Raw genomic sequence first — 19,322 nt, forward strand, 5'->3', positions numbered from 1 at the left:
ATTTTAATACTTTAATTAACATATTTTATTCTATGTTCATGCTTTCATTTTGATGTTGTAACTCTGTTAACAACAAAGGTTCATATGTCCATTTTGGAAATACTCTTTTGTATAAATTCATTAAAATCGTGTCCTGCGACTTCAGTTGACCATTAAATACACATTTCATATGACCATGAGTACCTAGGAAAAAATAGTGTCATTTTTTAATTAAATACATCAATTAAATTAAGAAACATTTATGATCTATTTACCCAATGGCTCTTTTATATGTCCTCTACGACCATATTTTGTTCGTAGTTCAACTGGTTTAAACCAGTTTATATCTTCTCGATGAAAGAACATAAATCTTATAACTGCTGATCGTTTATGTACTTTGTACGCATGGCCGCTAAGAACAACACGTTTTACAACTATTCTATCTGGATTTGCAGATAATACACTTCCAGTTGCAATTAATTCCTACAAAAATATTGTAACTTTTAATAATATAAGAATAGAATCAACCTTTAACTTGTATATAATTATTGCCTCCTTACCAATGATTTATTCAATTTTTGAACATAACATAATACTGGACATGGTGGAAAAATAATTGGAGCATACATGCTTGCTACGACAGTGTTCTCTGGACGAAAATACCGCTCATACTGAAAAATATTTCTATTCTTGGTAACAAGATATAAATAGAATATATTAAAATCTCACAGAAAATAATACATGCTTTATGTTTGTTTCCGTTTGTGTGTTGACTAAATATTGGGCACGCAGTGAATCTTCTAAATCCACATTGAAATATCAATTTTTCTTTAGATTTCACCGGTTGTGGACTAATATTAATATGTTTCAATGCCACATTTAAGACAGACATTTTGTGCTCGTTTGGTAGTAAACCAAATACAATTAATGGATGATTTTCCAATGAAGAAAATGCAATAAAAAGATCTTGCCGTACATTTACAACGTGAATTGTGATATACCAACCAGGCTAAAAATATTTGTATAATTTAGCATGAATAAATAATTAGTTTTTAATTAATCAAATGTTTCATACCATAGCACCCTCTATTTCCTGAGATTCTTTAAATATACGTTTTCGCGTCCGATCAAAATTTTCAAATTGAAATATTCTAGCGTAATCAGTAGGAAGGTTTTCTTTCGGATCCCACGGACTTGTTCTGAATGATTCAAGTCCACGATATTTTTGAAACCTCTGTTTTGCTAACATATCTTGAGGTGTATCTACTTCGTCAGGAAATTGTGCATCTAATTTTGCGTCTATATTTGAAAAATTGTGGTTAAAGATTTCAATAATACATATTCAATAATGTAATATAGATATATTCGACAAACATACTCTTCAAGTTTTCCATTGCTTCTTTTTCTTCTGTCATATCAATATTCTGATCGTATCGTTCATCAGGAACTTCGGACACAGTAATTGTTTCGTATTCTTCCTCGTCTTCTTCTGCATCTGGTCCACTATCTGCTTGAGACTTTGGTTCATCAACAGACATCTCGTCTTCTGATTCGTCGTTCGAGAACTCACTCAATTCCTCTACAAAATGCAAGCAAAGAATAATATGCATCTCCAAATTTAATTTACGACTAAAAACAAATACCTCCATCCTCATCAGGAATCCAAGCTGCTTGATATTCAGAAGTTCCTTTTGGAACTCTCTTTACAATTTTTTTTCTTTGAGCTTTAGCTTCGGCTAATTCCTCTTCTGTAGGCCAAGTTTGTTCAGCATCCATAGGGTCAGGTATATTTTCACTTTCGAGAGATTCCTAAAAAATTAAGAAAATTGATTAATTGATTAATTAATTGATTGATTGCTTTTAAAAATTTAAAGTTTTATTTTATTTCATGAAATTACTTGTTTTTCTGGATCTGCGCGTTCAAGAACCCGCGTGGATGGTTCATCGTCCATTGCATTACAATGTTTTCTCAACTTTTTCTCCACTGGATATGGATCTTCAGGTGCATCAATTTGAGACATTTGAAAATCTCCCAATTCAGGTATGTGTACTAGACCATTAACTGATAATGGTACGTTCCTAAGATATCCTGAGATCATAAGAGTTCCAAGCTCTGTGGAGTTCTATATGAAATCGAATTTGGATATATACTTATCTTTTAATTAGTATAGATAATTATTACATCAATACCTACTTCATTACATTTAAATTTTATTTCTTCTGCTAACAAATGAGCTCTTTTGTCTCTATATGATACAGTTCTTTGCTTTTGAGTACCAACACGTCGTAAAACATTAAAAGCATCAGTGGGAGTATCTAATTGCAAAACTTTTTCCTCAGGAAGCCACTTAGAAAGTTTAGATTGTACATGGCTTTTAAAATCTTGACGTTTCTGTAATAAAGTTCGTGAAATTGAAATTATTTTTGTACAAAATATGATAATAAATATCAAAAACACAATACCTTTATGTGAAGACTTTCAACATTTGTAAGTGCTATTAGAGGAGTTGTCAAACCTTGAGCAACACAGGGCATAATAATTTCTGTTCCCCAGTCATCAAGTACTTCAGATCTGGGACTATTATCAGACTTATTTGTAGCGGATGCAACAAAAAGAACAGTTGTAGCTATTTTTGCTATATCTAATGTGGCAAACAAATTACCAACTGGTGGGACCACAATGGAAAAGCGTTGCTTGAACCTAGGTACACTGTCGTAAAAAAAGATTGATAATTAATAATCCATATTTTTATTAATATCATTTATCATTTATCATAGTAGCATTATACCTTAAATGTATTGTACCACATGGACTATTAGTTATATTAGCAGATTCATCAGCTTTTGTTATTATTGATAATATATTATCAATATCTAGGTCTTCTTGTAATGGAATAATGCATATAAGAATAGGTGCAGAATGGGATGCACCAAAATTCCTTTTTTGCTGCAACACTTCCTCTCTCTTGTTTTTTCTAATTTGTGAAGATTGAAGCCTTCGGGCACTCTTCCCAAGATCTTTAGTAGCACGTTTCGATGAAACTTTTACTCCAACTTTTCCTATATTGGTTTCAAATTAGAAAATATAGAAAGCAGTAAAAAGCTATAATAACATAAATTGCAAAGAATTTTACCTTTAACCGCGCTACTTATTGATCCTTTACTACGATGTCTACCCGTTTTATGTGGTTTATTAACTTGTTTAAATGCACCAGGCCGATGTACTTCTTGCTTTGTTATTCCCATTTTATTTGAAAGTATATATTCTTGTAAATGAAATATCCTTATAATAAATCTAACTGTTTGCCATGTGTAAAACCTCACGATAAGACGTGTGTTGCTTCACTCCTCACATGCTCCAAGTTGCAGTTTCTTTCATTTTCTATAGATGGCAACGCATGGCTTGTTCATATACTAAGGATGCAATATTGTGCGATAAGGCTTGTAACGCCATCTGTAGAAGATGAAAGGAACTGCAACTTGGAGCATGTGAGGATAGCTGGCAACACACGGCTTGGCCTGGAATGAGGGATGCAATACTATGTGCTTAACACACGTCTTCTCTGGCATTATATTCACTGACGAGTCGTCTGGGATAATTCCTATGTTTGCCCTAGAGAACCATAGGGAGCGTAAGAAACACTCTGATTCTTTGGCAGGTCGGTATTTCACAACCTGAGACATATGTTCCATTTAACGTCATGTCTACCCTATTCTTAGTCAATGGTCATACTGAATTGAGGTGAACTTTGGATAATTCATTGCTTATGCTAACATGAGTTAGTTTTGTAAAATGGCATGTTGTCAAAGTTATATCCCGGATTATTTTGCAATAACTGACATTTTATCTACTGAAGAACGAATATCTTGTAAAATTGAAGTAGATTTACCTGGTTTAGGTAATTTTTCATTTATTATTTTATTACTTACTGAGATATATTCTATAAAACTATACTTCAATTAGTCTACTTCAAAAAATGAGATATTCTCTATATTATAGAGATATACTCTATAAAACTGGATTAAGTAATAAAAACTAATAATATAACTTTTATAAGGTCCTAATTATATTTTGACATATTTGTATATAATCTATATAATAATCACAGTATATTCATATTATGTATACAATACCTGATAAGAATGATATATAATATTGTTAAAGATACGAATACTATTGTTTAAGGTTTTTTGGATCCTTCGTGTCAATCTGAGGATTTACAAGTTGGATCCAAAGTAGAGTTTCCATTATGGCTAGCAGATGCATTAAAAAATTTACAGAATCCAGCAGTTAATATCGATATACCAAATATATACAAAGAAGGATATAGGTTTGATTTTTAAATTTTTATTTGTTTTTCAACAACATGTTATGTGAACAAATCATTACAAACACTTTCCTGTGTATACTTATTTATATCATTTGTGCTTTTAGAGAAATTTTAGAAGCAGATGCTGATGCTATAGTTTTAAGTAGATGGAATCCATTTTATTATGAATTAGGAATGCACGTAAGAAAATTCAGTGGCAAAGATTCTGAAATAATTGCAGAAAGTTTACTACAGGTAAGCGAATTATAGTAAAAATAGGTACTATGTCTTTTTTATTTTTTAATAAGATATAGTGCCTCATAAAAGTATTCAAATACTTTTATGAATATATCATGTGTGTTATGTAAAACATTGGAAATCTTATAATTGAAAGATATTCTAATTAATCCATGTATACAGAATTGAAGTTACAAATTTCAATAACTTTATAAAACTAAAGTATCATGATAGATAGGTCACAGCCAAGAATTAATTTCTATCTTTTCTAATATATTTTTCGAAATATATGGAGCCTTTTCGTTCTTCATTTTCAGACATTTAAGTCTCGTTTTCAATTAGTAATGGACTGGTCTCAGAATCTAACATCTGATCCTACATTAGCAATTCAACTTCCTCGACTTGAAAGAGATCTCTTCCTTATCGGTCGACAAGCCAAAGTTCGTCTTACGGAATGGTTAAAGATGGGTACAAATGAAATGGTTATTTCCGAAATAGCGACAAATTTGAAAAAACGGAAACGGGACAAATATGAACTTGATTAGCTTTTTCGTTTTACAAAGATACAGCATACGAATGTCAATAATTTGTAGAATAATGTTTTTATCAAGTTTTTAAATAATCTGAAAATATCAATATTGTAGAATAAACTGAGTTTATTTAGAATAATCGAGAAACAGGTGCAAAACATTTTATAACATAAATTATATAACGTAACTTTTTTAAATTACATTTTTAATGAACTTGCATATTACTACCATATTGTAGAAAGCTGATTATTGGAAATATATTAATGTATTTGATATTGCAACAAATATTCTTTCATTTACTTAGAAATTAAAAAATAATTAGAACTTGCTTGAGTAAAAAAAATAAATACAAAAAAGTTATGAAAAAACGCACTTGTTATACATTTTATAATCATAATATTATCACTTTCACTAATTTACAGTTTCTGTATGGGCGTACACACATGTTACATAAAATGCTCCATTTTTATATTTATATATTATATTTTGCGTTACATACTAACAATAATGTTACAACTTAAAATATTGTTATAATTAATTAATTACATTATTGTTTTTTATACGGTCATAAATACGAAACTTAACAGAAGTCGCGATGAACATTTGGAATTAACAACTTGTTTAGAATCTTTTAAATTATATTTCTTGTGCGTATATGCATTCTGTATATGTAGAACGATTATTTATTTTTTCAACGTATAGTTTTCATTTATATTTAATTACATTGTCACGATTAATTTTAATCTTATAATATAGTTATGTAATTTATAATTAATTTTAATTTTCGTTGTCAAAATTAATTTTAGTTTCCTAACCAGCTATTACTCTAGACTGTTCATTTTTTCAATATTCCCATATAAAAAATATGCGTATTTTTTTTTTAATATTTACTGTGTTTATAATAATTTCGAATAACATCAATTTTCAAATTCTACAAAATTTTTTACTCATAATTTTATAACAAATTTAGTAAACAGTTCTAATGAAAATGAAAAACAAATCATACTCCAAATGTACAGGACATTAACAAAAGTATGCGTACTCCTTTGCTAAAAAATAATTGCATTGCAATGGCGAGTGCTCCTCTCTTCGTTGAGAGAGGTGCTAACTACTTGCTAATTAGTTTTGATTTTTTATGTGGAATGTCATTTATTGCGCACAAAACCAAAAACATTTTTAAATGGTGAAAAAAATTCACGAAAATATTTATATTGCCTTCTTATTATAAACTCGAATATTTTATTAATATTTTTAGTTGATTGAAAAAAATTAAGTTTTGACTTAATTTACATGTTTTTAATTTACTGTTTTTGAGTAACAATATCAGTTGTATTGTCAGTTAAAGCATTAATACATAATAACACAAGAACAAAAATAATTTTTATGAAACATTTAAAAATAATTGTTATTATATTTCTAAATTGAAGAGACTGACGCCTATTGATAGTTTGAATATTTCATTCATTTCAAATAAATATTTTTATATTTACGATTCTTTATTAAAGATTTTATGCACTGAATGTAGAGAAAACATTCTAATTCAATTTGAAAGTTATTTAACATTAGAACCTAACAAGTTATAAATATTTCCTAATGAATTTTTTTCAAATAATACAAAAGAATTATCTTGAATAAATTTCTTGACAAAATTTCAAATTATTATAAATGTATGACGTGTTACTTTTGTTGTTTAACCCCTTAACCGAGCCAAACGTAAATATCACGGGCACAGCCCGTGGTAGATGATCGGACCAAATGTAAATATTACGGACATAGTCCATAGTACGATGATCGGGCCACATGTAACATATAATATAATATATAATAGCTTGTTTACGTTTTCAGCCCAATATTCTCGAACGTAAATCGTGGGTTAAGGGGTTAAATAATAGGTATTCTAAAATAAAAATTTGAAATTTTTTATATAAAGAGAATGGTTGTAAACGATTTTAGGTTTTAATATTAAATAATTTGTTATGTATATTAAGAAGTATCTAGACTAAAAATATCTCCTATGTGTTAAACGAATGAGCATGATATTAAGATGAAAGTATTTGTTAAGTCTAAAATCTTTTATTTGACTGGTAAAAACAAAAAACCTTGTCATTGTAATACAATTCTAAATGTAATTAAAATGAATTTATTATGAAAGTCATATATTTTATATTGGCACATTTCCTAGAAAGTATTAGATTTTGAAATGATAATTACATGTTTGTACCCTGATTTTTGTAGGTGACATTAAGATGACTTGATTAGATAAAAATTAGTATACAAACATAACTTATCCTTATAAAATACTATGTACAATATTTAAAATCTTGTTGCATTCACTTATATGGATATTTATCAATGTGTAAGAAAGAGATAGTTGATATTGTCCAATATTCTTTTTAAAAGAATGTAACGTACGTTTAATTTACAAAAGCATTTATAAAAATAATCATCGTCATATTCTATATAACAAGAATAACAAGATGTTTTATTGTGGTAACAAAAATATTCTCTGGTAGGAATATATTATAAATAATATAATTAATAAACCCTTTGTATAAATAACTATACGCTTATATACTATGAATATAACACTTAAAATTTATGATTGCATTTATGTGAACAAGATCTTATGTTAAACAAAAGATCTTCTGATGAAAGTAAAAACAGAAAACGCTAATGAAACACAGCTCATGATAAAATAATACATTTAAAGAAAGATTGTTCCTCTATAATAGAGAAAATTCTTTCTTCATGTCTTTCTTTTCTTCCTTTTTGCCTTAAGCCAAAGATTTGTTTACTTCCGATGACATTTATGAAATGCGATTATTAAATATTATGCAATAAGAAGTAAATTAATGTCATTATATATTTTGTTTAAGTTCCAAGTAACAAAAGTATTTTATTACTAAATTATCGACCGATTTTGATTGAACCTTATGATTACGGTGATTAAAATGAGTAATTGAGCAATTGATTGAGCGCGACTTTTACTCAATAATCAGAAATTTGGTAACACTTCTGATATTCCTTAATCTAGTTCTAAAAAGTGTTCTTAAACTACAAACAAAACTGATGAATATGAATGCGAGAAGTTCGATAAAACTTTTTTAAAAATGATCACTTAAGTTGCACCATTTTAAAAAATAACAAATGTATTTGTAAACATAGCGTGTGAATAAAAAAATGTTCTGTTTATTTGTAAATCAAATAAGAATTATCACTAGCATTTAAAAATTGTTCAAAAAGATCACTAGAGATCGTTAAAAAATCTGAGTTTCTCGTCGCAAGGTTGATAAAACCTTGATTTTTAAAAATCCATTCTTGCTTTTGGGATCTCTTAAGAATTCCGATACCTTTTCGAAAATCTTATCGTATGTTTCAAGATCTTTAAAAATGTTTGGAAGCAGTCCTCCATCTTATGTATCATCTTTAAATTATCTTCAACAAGTTCTTTTGATTCACTCAAATCACAAAAAGTTGAGAAGTAATAAAACAAATAACGTCATTTTAAAAAATTTTATGTTTTATAGACTATGTGGAATCTTTCCTTTTCCATCCATCTTAAAATTTGTGAATTTCTTTTAATGTATTCTCAATATTTGTCTCCCATTTAAACATTTGAAAATCAATCATCCAAGGAAAGCTCCCAGTTTTATGACACACAAACTAAATTCTTTCTTGTTTTTTGATAACTCTCCAATTATTTTCTTTTCGGTCAAAGAATTCGTTTTAAGAAACATCTTCTGGCATCATATTGCAATATGTTTTATGTGAAAAATTTCAAACGTTCAAGTAGACTACAAACTCTCGTAGAATGCACCCTTGTTCCAAAAATCCGAGAAAATTAATATATTAACTCTTACTAATAAAGTTTAATCATTTAAATTTGATCTTAAAAGTCCTTCTGCATTCTTCCACAATATTTTAAGTTTCTGTATAGATATTTCACGTTTATAGAGTTGACGTGTCAGTAATTATGCGTTTTGTTAATCAATGCGCCAGAATCTTTAAACTCTAACGTCTTTTAATATCATTAAAAGGTTGATTCAGTTTCAAGACTGGGCTCCTGTTTAAACATCCTGAATCCTGTTACACTAGTCACGTCTTCTTGATTCGAAATAGGTGTAAGATCCCTCAGGATCATTACAGGACTTCCACTACTCAGCATATGATCCTGAGGACTTAATGGAGCCATATTTGTTGGGGTCAAAGGACTGCTAGGACTCTCGTTGCTGCTCACATAACTACCAGGAGCGTTTGAAATTGGTATTGGTGTTGCAACACCGTTGATCTCTGCTGTTGCACCACCTAAGAGCATCTCTTGCAGCAAGTTGTCAATGTGTGCGACTCCAAACAGTCTGACAAACTGGATTTGTTCGATCATTTGCCAAGAAATGGACTGTAAAGCTGGTAAAGTTAGGAGGATCTCACCAAAACGACCACGACTATCGTATTGTCGGTCACTTATGTAATCCTCCAAGTTAATCTGAATTTGATAACGCAGTTGCTTGATTCGCTGTGGTTCACTTAGGCCTTTTGCATCTGTTAACAGAAAGGTTTTGGATTATTTTGGATTAAAAATGATATTAGTGAAAATCAGGTTCTTCCAACCAATTATTAATCCAAAAATTTTATGAAATAAATGTACATATTGAGTTACATCAAAGTAACTCAGCCCGTATGAACAAATTTTATTTTATATTTTCGGCTAACTTTTATTATACATATCTTTACACATATTAAAAAGCAGAGCACGCGTGCATTGCTTGCAATCCATTTCGGCATAGCGACTGTGACCGCGCCGATCATCAATTAAATCTCATTGAGACAATCGTTCTCGCGTGCCGGCAAATCTTCGCCGAATGACACGCAAATTCTACGTTGTTCTTCAACTTGACATAATCAATAGGATATTATCGAAGATTATCTTGGATCAAGAACAACCATGGTCGAAAGACGCTTTTATGACGGTTTTCTTAAGACCTCATAAGAAATTGATTTAAATACATTAAAAGATTTCTTTATAATATGCATAATAAAAGTTTTGTTTGTACTATGGGTAATAAGGGGTTTCACTTATTTATAGTAGGAGTTAATGGTGACAAATGGTGATTCAATAGGGAATAAGTGAGTGAAAGTAAAGAAGGGATGAGTGAGAATGGAAGATGATATTTATATTATTTATAATAAGATACTAATGTATTAGATGCAACTGTATATCAACAAATTTGTACTTTCTAAAATATTAAAAAAAATATTACACTATATAGAAGAACTTCAAGCTCTTGGAAGATATATCAGAAGGAAGCTATTCAAGTTTCTTAAAACAAAAATAAAAAACTTATTTTACTACAATCTAACTTCAAAATAACAAAGTTATCCTAAAGAATTGTTATCTAAACTGGTTACTTTTAGACATCACTACATTTACTTATTAAATGAAACAAGCATTTATTTTTATGAAACCATGTTTTATTTTATTTCAAAAGAATATGATCAGGACAACGATGATTTTAGGGACGATAGTTCAGTTTACGGTTCTATTATTTGAATCAAAGAAATACTTACTGGGATCGAAAAAGACGATGGCCTTTAAGCAAGCAAACTCTGTATCGTCGATCTGCACCTCGTTCAAAGGCTTCACCAATTCATCCATTACCCTGATACCAACCTTGCTGATGTCCAGGTCCTGATTACGGCCCTCTGCGGATAATGATATGACTGATAAACACGGTTAAACCATTCCTATCGACACCTATTACCATTTGACTGAGCCCGGATTATAGTTGGGAAGTATTAAAGGAAAGCAACGACACCGCAATAACCAATACGTCAAACCTATTTTCTCTTTGCACTCATGCTACTGCAATTAGCAACGTGAAGACCGGACTCAGTCTCTACTAGCTACTACCCCAAATATTGGTCGTGCAATTTATTCAACGAGACTATCGATAGCTTTGTAAATATTTAACTAATTATTTTGAACAATGGAATTTATAAAATATCTTCTTTTTTTTTCTAATTAGAATAATGAAGTTTTTCTTTGTTGTTGGAATAGTGAAGTTTGAGAGGTACTTTAATCATTTTGTTTCATGTTAATGGGACAGAAAGATTGGAAATTTAATCTACAATTTGAACTGAATCGCTAATAATCTATTGTAATGATTGATGTAATGTAGATCAATTAAAAGAAAAATTTGAATAATTGTATTTAATATTCTTTGGGGATATGTTTGAATAATTACTTTTGGGAAACTTATAATTTTTTATGCTATCTTATAGTTCACTATAAATTGTATTAATTAACGTATCGACTGTCTCGGCTCACCATAACGATTTCAATGCCACATTATCCCAGTGTTAAGTACACGATTATTTTCCACAAAACTTTAACAGAAATAGAATAATACATAAGAATAAATTAAATATTTATTTTTAACATCTAGTGACATATGGGAGATGATTCATCATGCAATAGTTCGTATTTTTCTCACCTATATTTTCCTATAGTTATGCCAGACCTATTTTAACAAGTACGAATTACAATTAAGAAACTTATCAATCACATGTAAACTCTACTTTTTACTTATAATTATTTTCTACTTGGTTACATGTAAGCTAAACAATTGCAAATAAAAAAAATAAAGAAATGTTAGTTTAGCTGGTAATTGCAATTCAGTAAATCTATTATAGAAGTCTTAATTAACACTGTTTAAAATTAATTAATTAAATTTTTGACATATACATTTAAATATCATAAAATAAATTCCAAACAGTATATCATAAGAACGACGTTTTCGATACTTTAGAGAATGAATTGTAAAAATCGAAACACACAAAATAAGATACTCGCTCGGGAATTTCATTGAAAATAATTTTAAAGTACCTCAGATAAAGATACAATAGTGGGATTAGTATGTTATCGCAAATTTGGAATAACCATAATATCTTAGATATCTTTCTATAATATTTTTCATAAAAATTTGCAGATAATTAGAAATATAATTTTTAAGAAACAAATAATTATAAGTAGAAATAGAAATACAAGATTAACAATTTACATTTTATCCTAACAATAGAGTTAACATAAAAGTTATAACGAAGTTGTACAAATTTCGTCAAATATTTCAATTTTGATAAAATAATTTTAAAGATATCTTATTATGTCTTTGGACAACTTTTTAAAACAAATGTGATTTATTCTTATCTCTTCCGAGACTCGCAATCTAATGAAATCTTATCTGTCGATGACATCGACGGATCGAATATTGCGATAGTATCTCTATTATGCCGGGATAATAATACCTTCAGTTGTTTCATACCGCCAAACTGATATCGTGAGTAATCACGAAAAAATATATTTTGATGCGATAATCGATTGTTAAGAAGGTTGCTTGGCAAAAAATTTCCCCTCCTTTCCTGTCTTAAGACTTGATAATTTTTTACAAACAAAATATATAAAAATTTCTTTTCATTTCTTTCAATTTTTTGGTGCTAAATCGTATTACGTATTATGTGATCTATAGTGAATTATTATCCAAACTATTATTTAAATTATTTTATGAACAATATTGTATCATCTCTTTTATACATACGCACTAAGGTGTTAGGGATGACCGAGATATATTTATTTATAATTTTTATAATCGTTTTATGAATTTTCATGGCTCTTTAAATCTGTAAATCAAGGTGAACATCGAGGATATTTTATTTCAATGAATTAGTGTTATAAATAGCTTAATGAGGTCCATAATCATTAGTGGTTGAATGATATACTGTTCAAATGACGTAGAGAATACTTCAAGCATGAATAGGAGCATTTATTTTATCAATTAGAAACTGTTATACCGGATTACATATAGAAATATAATTAGATTTAGTATTACAGTTCGTATGTTATGTTGGTAACAGTGAAAGGACAGTTGATAAAACTGTTTTATGTCACTATATTTTTGATAGGGTATTCCCATAATTATATCTATGTATTATACAGAGTGGTTGGTAACTGGTGGTACAAGCGGAAAGGGGGTGATTCTACGCGAAAAAAGAAGTCGAAAATATAGAATACAAATTTTTTTTTAATCTTCTTTTTTAATTTTTTTTTAAATCTACAGTGAAATCCGTTATAACGAGGCGTGATAAAGTGCACGCGTACCGAGCGAAAATTCAAAGTCAATTTTCTCGAAAACAAAGCCTCAAACGAAAAATTTTTATTCTATATTTTCGACTTCTTTTTTCGCGTAGAATCACCCCCTTTCCGCGTGTACCACCAGTTGCCAACCACCCTGTATAGATTTATTTGAGCAAAATAAATATTTGATCCAGTAATAATAAAAAGTTTAGCATAAATTTGTAACAAGTTTATCATTCAATGTGTGAAAAATTAAATAATCTGATTTAAAGCAATTTATATGTATTTTCACTAAATATACATTTTTTGTTTAACTATTACTGAAAGCTACGTTACTACTACAGTAATTAGTAAATGAACGTTTTTAAATGATAGTTGTGTTAGTGTCAATTCTGTTGTTAACAATTTTGGGTTAATCTACAAATAATATGATTATTTAAAAAAACTTATCATATAAGCTTGACCATATAACCTCTTTTAATCCCTTGATGATAGCTTTTCTTATTTATGCCTTAATATTACTTATATCCAATTAAAATTTATTGTTATAAATTTTTCATTACATTATAGGAAATGTTTTTATTATATGAAACATTATACTGCAATCTTACAGTAATAATCACAGTAATGTAATGTGTATTGCATAATATAAAAAAAATCATACATATTTTATTAGATGACAAAACCAAACTTCTCATATTACTATTACTAATATTTGATCGTCGAGGGATTAATCATAAAAAAGCGTGAACCTAACCCCAAGAAGGAACCACAGAGAAACGTACCAGGACAATTCTTGGTTATGATACAATTGTTTCCGAGAAGAAGGACATCTTGCAATTGCATGCTGCGTCTGGCAACACCTAGAAGAAGATGTTCACCCGCGTGTGCCCTTAAGAGTGCTACTTGATCATCAAGGGTTAATTCGCTGAAAGCGGGTATGTACTTGGCCCATTCGACCAGGATAAGAAGTTGCTGCTTCATACTATCGCAAACGTCGTTTATGTTGGCGATTTGTTTTGTGCTCAGGTCTATATCGCTGTTCGGACTGCCTAGCTGTTTAAACATAATCTCGAATTACTCATTATGCGATTTATGTATATTGAATGGAGTAACATTGAAATATATTTTATAGGTTTATTAATTAAATAAATTACTTCTAGTTAAGAGAATATATGGAGATTGTAGGTATTGCAATATAATAATTTATTATTCTCAATGTATAATGGCTCTACATCTCAATTGGCGCGAAATTTAAATAATTTCAACTTTAATACTGCAAAGATCATAATCTATCGTTGAAGTATTCTAATGTTAAAATTACTACATTAAATTTGTTTCATTAAAACCAAGAAGCGAAAGAATAAATAAAGCTTAAATTTCACACAAACTGACCTCGAGAGCAGCACCAACTTGTCTACTAAGCATTTCCGCCTGAAGAAGAGAAACAACAGAAAGCCCACTTCCGTTGTTACTTTGTTCTTCATAGCTTGGCCTTCTACAACTTATCCGATCTCTTTCATTTTGTACGGCTGAAACAAAACAAGAAAATAGAAAGCTCATTTCACTCCAGTGATGGCTTATAATATACATAATTGACTCATTCTTACAAGCCCTTCTGTATACCGGCATATTTTCTTTGAGTCACTAATTAACTGCTTGAGAAGCCTAATGTTTTTGCACTTTCTTTTCTTTTTATTTTATCACGTATACTTCGTTTTTCTGTCATATTATAAATAAAAAGAAATATTTTTGACAGATGAAATTATTACAAATATTAGGAAAAAGCATTATTAAGCTTTTTTGGAACTTTTGCAACGTCATTTATTGTATATATAAATTTGATTATAGCTTCAAGTTACTTTTGCTACTCATGATTCGATTTAACGTTAATTTTAAAAAGAAATTGTTTGATAAGTTAAAGAATTTGAATAGATTTTTCAGTGCTAATATTAGCTTCCATATTCAAGTTTATCATTCCACAGAGGTGGAAACTATAAATTTTTAATTAATGATTTAAGGTAAGTTTTCAGTATCCTAAAAAGGCTACAAAGCGGTTACGTGGCTATTATAATTTTTCACAAATAATATCAAAGTCGTATAAAATCTTACTAATAACTTACAAATAATAGTAACTTTTTCCTAATTAAATATATCGCTTGCTATAATTTATTTTATTAATAATATAATCGCCCATTCTTAGTTCTAATGATCATATGGAAAGAGACGCGGAATATTTATTGAACATGAAAATATTTATTAAAATGATGTTAGAATTTTTGCGCATACCTTCCTTTTTCATGCCAGCCTTGAAACATTTCCTTAATCTGCAGTACCTACATTGATTCCTCTTGTCCTTATCTACTACACAATTTCTAGTAAATCTGCAACAAAAAAAGTATTACATTTTCAATAATTTATAGATTTTATTATATAGCAATTATACCGTATAATATATGGAGAAATAAGAAAATAGTTTGAAGAAAGAATTCACTAATCTAGGATTATATGAGATAAGCACTTAATGAATTCATGAATTAATTATTCACTGTTAAAGTTGATGTATCCTTTAACAGATATGAAGAATGAGAATTGATTATAATAAAGAAATAATTTGCAACGTGTTTCATTTTGAAATATTGAAGATTACAAATGAGGATTAACTTTTCATAATAATTTTACTTAGTATAATTCCCCAATAATAAAGCTATCAAGTAATGTTCATTAATATCTCCAATATATGTATGTCATAATCAGTTATTATATAATCTTACTTCACATTCGTCATATTTTACAATATGAGAAATTTATAACTAACTTTAACGAACTTATATAACATTTTGGTTTGTATCTACTTCATAATTTGAAAGCTAATTACCATATAACCTTATTTGATGCTTAACATATTTACTACAATCAATGATTTGGAAAATATGCAATTTGTGACAGAGTGAAGTAAGTACATCAATATATCATTGATATTAACATTTATCATTATAAGCGAAAATATGTAGTTGATAATATAAGCAGTTTTTATCGAATATTACATAAGAATATTGTAAGAACATTTATCAAAAACTGCTAACATTAAAATTATCAAACGATTTTAAATTTCTCATTAGCCTGATTTTTGATAATTCAAGTGCAAGTCATCTAAGTTCTAAATTTCCAAATATACTTCCAACTGATTGTTAAAAATACATTTCCCATTAAATCTATATCTTAACTGAAATTTAAAAATTAAATCGTTAAAATTATTTTTAGGTGTTGTTAACATCTTAATTTCTACAAATATTTCGTTAATTTGTTAATTCGTTATATTATACGTATTTAAGAATAAAAAATAACTTGCTTAAAAAAATTAGAATAAAGACTTTAATTTATATATAACATAAATGAAATTTCAAGAATGATACCGAATTTATTCACTGACCAACGAATTTTCACTACTAGCTCATTCGAAAATGTTATCAATTATCACGAAAATTCATTAGTCATAGATATTTCTTAAATGGGAGATACAGCTTTTAAAAATAAACGAAAATATTTGAGTTTTAAACATAGATAAAACTTCTAAGCAGATAAGTCATGGAGATTTTTACAAGTGCAATATTTCAAATATTTCATAAAAGTGAAATAAACCGCTCATTTTTCTCTGAAGCGAGATCCTCCGTTGTGTCTTATGACATAAATATCTTATGTTTAAAACTATTGCAATTATAATTAATACTCGATTAATTGAATTTCTGCCGATTGAATTCACTTATTCAAATATGAGCTCCTATTATGTGAAGGAAAATAATAGATAGTGGAATATGGTATGCTTCTATTACATGAACTTTAACTATACGTATCGACTCCAACAAACATACTGTTTGCCTGCCGACAAGTTCAAATAAACGAAGTTGTACCGTAGTTCTTGGCCTCCAAAAATTTATTCCGGCCTGGGTGAAGATCTAATTTTAAAGGAAAGGAGAAGAATTTCACCAACCTGCAGGTGTAAAGATGGTTCTTTCTGACTGATCGCCGGAAAAAACCCTTGCATCCGTCGCAAGAAGCAGCGCCATAGTGCTTACCAGTTGCGCGATCACCGCATATCGCACAGTGCTGCGAAAGCACGCCACCTACCCCCGATCCTGGCAAACTGAGGACCGATCCTCCAGCTGCGCCCGCCCCCATGCTTAGATCGGCATCTGTAACATGACGAATTTTCATTTACTATTTTATTTGTAGATAAGTGAAACTTAACAAAAAATTGGTGATCATTTTACCGTATTCAAGAATTTCGAAAAGATACTATACGTATTCTGATAGTCACTAATTCCTTTTTCCTAGCATACAGCACTGATGGCTGTGAATATGGTTTCCAATTAATTCAACGAATCCATTAGGAAGAAAACGAAACATTTTACTTCGAAAATTTGTTCACGAAAAATTTGATTAACGTGGTAGTAATGAAAGGAATTATCCACACTAGATAAAATTATACGTTTATTTGTAATGCGTAAATGTACCTGTTTATATACACATCAATCATTGTAAATATATGTCATATCTTCACTCCCTAACTATCCAAATAATCCTCCAGCTGTTTATCATTTTCTATTTGCTGTGTTAGTGCTTCGTATCTCTTCGACAAGTCATTTATCATAGCTAACTGTGTTTCAACTTTCTACTCGAGTATTTCTAGCCAAATACGACTATTTAAGCTGCGTTAAAATAAAATTCCAAAGGGCTAGAAATATGTATTCGTTACAAATATAATCGAAAAAATTCAAATTAAGCCGTTAGATTACAATAAATTTTCCTTCCGCCTAAAATCACGAGCGAAACAATTCCATTGTAGACCTAGTTCGAACCAGACAGCTAATTGCAAGCTACGAACAATAAATGATCCACTTTCAAGCAGACTTATGAATAGATAGCTCCTATCGTAGCTGTACAGATTGCTATGTACTTTACTCATTTGTCTAGAAATATCTTCCCAGAAAATACGAATTGGACATAATTTTACATATAAAATGCAAAATTAAAATAGAAATATAAATATATCTTATCTTTATCAAATTAATGATAATCTAGAATCAAATTCTGATGTCCTGCCGACCAACAAACTTGATATCAATTCAATGCATTATTTTTATTTGTTTGCGTTTAAATCAATAACCTCGGTTCAATAAAGATCTTCCTGAATATCGATTCAAGTAACATGAAAAAAAAAATAACCTAAACGGTATAAATATAATCTAGCAAACGGATAACATTCCCTAGATAGGATAAAACCAAAATCTTGTTCCGAGAACGAGGATCATTTCTTTATCGATACGAGACATATATACGTATAAATGTCGATATTTAGTGATAAAGAGCGTCGGATACGTCGATTTCTATGCTAGCGCGTTTTCTTCACGAATCTTCTGTTAACAATAAACCTACTGATAAGTCGCGTTCTTTATCAATCACGAATACTAATGTACACGTGTTCATGAGTTAGATACATTGTTGTCTTCCCGGGGAAATTTTCAAGGAAATAATTACAACTTTATAAATAGATCTGCATGATTTTCAGGAATAACTTCTTCTTATAAAAATACAATTCCCAGCAATTTGAAATCTCTGGATGTTCAACTTTACGCTCATGCGACGATACTGAGGAAATTCTCAGCTTCGTAACGATTATTTTTTTTCCATCTTAACTGTGTTATTTAGTTTTATCATAGCTATGGAATATTTATACTTTTCATAATTTCCGGTGTTACGTGAAATTTTGCAATTAAAAATTTTCAAGAAAATTCACGGAAACAATATTAAAAATCCAAAGAACTTGTTAGCTTGAACGCTGAATTCTTCAAAACTTTGATTCCTAAATTTTCTACTATTGAATTAAAAATACAAGTTCTTCGACAACCGCGGAAGATAAACGAAGAAATCGGCGACTAGAAAGAAAAAGCTGGAAACTGTTCTCTTTATTGTTCCAACTGGTCAGAGTGTATCAATGATCACTGGGAACAGGACCAGACGTTCAAATATTTATCCATCTTGTTTTCGTGTTATTTTTAAAATTGTTCGCGATAGTCGTTAAGAAATCGTACTAATACCGCCGTAAAAATAGGTGAGGTATCAGTGTTGGGATAACAA

General features: G+C 29.4%; 3 protein-coding genes across 10 annotated transcripts in view; 1 reads left to right on the forward strand and 2 right to left on the reverse strand.

The window, feature by feature from the left end:
- Positions 1 to 10: 10 nt before the first annotated feature.
- On the reverse strand, positions 11 to 3,339 carry LOC117236467 (pre-rRNA-processing protein TSR1 homolog). Its single transcript, XM_033499452.1, has 12 exons — positions 3,114 to 3,339; positions 2,769 to 3,039; positions 2,443 to 2,689; positions 2,174 to 2,371; positions 1,878 to 2,102; positions 1,623 to 1,788; positions 1,358 to 1,558; positions 1,055 to 1,278; positions 725 to 988; positions 540 to 650; positions 255 to 462; positions 11 to 183 (listed from the first exon to the last, which is right to left on the reverse strand). The coding sequence occupies exons 1-12, from the start codon at positions 3,223 to 3,225 to the stop codon at positions 26 to 28; spliced, it is 2,385 nt and encodes a 794-aa protein (XP_033355343.1). The 5' UTR covers positions 3,226 to 3,339; the 3' UTR covers positions 11 to 25.
- A 166-nt stretch (positions 3,340 to 3,505) lies between these two features.
- Positions 3,506 to 5,195, forward strand: LOC117236477 (DNA replication complex GINS protein PSF3). Of its 2 annotated transcripts, none has more exons than XM_033499474.1 (4): positions 3,506 to 3,638; positions 4,166 to 4,310; positions 4,415 to 4,544; positions 4,844 to 5,195. In XM_033499474.1, the coding sequence occupies exons 1-4, from the start codon at positions 3,521 to 3,523 to the stop codon at positions 5,069 to 5,071; spliced, it is 621 nt and encodes a 206-aa protein (XP_033355365.1). In that variant the 5' UTR covers positions 3,506 to 3,520; the 3' UTR covers positions 5,072 to 5,195. The 2 variants fall into 2 exon arrangements, with proteins under 2 accessions (XP_033355365.1, XP_033355366.1); XM_033499475.1 differs by lacking the exon at positions 3,506 to 3,638 and adding an exon at positions 3,661 to 3,878.
- Positions 5,196 to 6,661: 1,466 nt separating this feature from the next.
- Positions 6,662 to 19,322, reverse strand: part of LOC117236469 (hepatocyte nuclear factor 4-gamma) — a 50,871-nt gene continuing 38,210 nt past the window's right edge. For 5 of the 7 annotated variants that reach the window (XM_033499457.1, XM_033499455.1, XM_033499458.1 and 2 more), the window contains 6 exons: positions 17,176 to 17,377; positions 15,474 to 15,568; positions 14,580 to 14,716; positions 13,970 to 14,240; positions 10,622 to 10,774; positions 6,662 to 9,595 (listed from right to left, as the gene is read on the reverse strand). In XM_033499457.1, coding sequence (XP_033355348.1) covers positions 9,087 to 9,595; positions 10,622 to 10,774; positions 13,970 to 14,240; positions 14,580 to 14,716; positions 15,474 to 15,568; positions 17,176 to 17,377 — 1,367 coding nt within the window. In that variant the 3' untranslated portion in view covers positions 6,662 to 9,086. Of the gene's footprint in view, positions 9,596 to 10,621; positions 10,775 to 13,969; positions 14,241 to 14,579; positions 14,717 to 15,473; positions 15,569 to 17,175; positions 17,378 to 17,698; positions 17,724 to 19,322 lie in introns of those variants that run through there. The other 2 variants (XM_033499461.1, XM_033499456.1) reach the window with 2 other exon arrangements.

Source organism: Bombus vosnesenskii, unplaced genomic scaffold, assembly GCF_011952255.1.
Source record: "Bombus vosnesenskii isolate JDL3184/JDL3185 unplaced genomic scaffold, Bvos_JDL3184-5_v1.1 scf7180000013349, whole genome shotgun sequence".
In the NCBI taxonomy this organism is placed as follows: Eukaryota; Metazoa; Arthropoda; class Insecta; order Hymenoptera; family Apidae; genus Bombus; species Bombus vosnesenskii.

Excerpts from the sequence above, each read along its gene's own strand:
- LOC117236467 (XM_033499452.1), bottom strand. The coding sequence starts at position 3,225 with ATGGGAATAACAAAGCAAGAAGTACATCGGCCTGGTGCATTTAAACAA. Across the intron at positions 1,789-1,877 it reads GCGCAGATCCAGAAAAACAA|GAATCTCTCGAAAGTGAAAA; the intron begins GTAATTTCATGA and ends TTAATTTTTTAG. Across the intron at positions 989-1,054 it reads AGGAAATAGAGGGTGCTATG|CCTGGTTGGTATATCACAAT; the intron begins GTATGAAACATT and ends AAATATTTTTAG.
- LOC117236477 (XM_033499474.1), top strand. The coding sequence starts at position 3,521 with ATGTGCTTAACACACGTCTTCTCTGGCATTATATTCACTGACGAGTCG. Across the intron at positions 4,311-4,414 it reads ATATACAAAGAAGGATATAG|AGAAATTTTAGAAGCAGATG; the intron begins GTTTGATTTTTA and ends TTGTGCTTTTAG. Across the intron at positions 4,545-4,843 it reads TTGCAGAAAGTTTACTACAG|ACATTTAAGTCTCGTTTTCA; the intron begins GTAAGCGAATTA and ends CTTCATTTTCAG.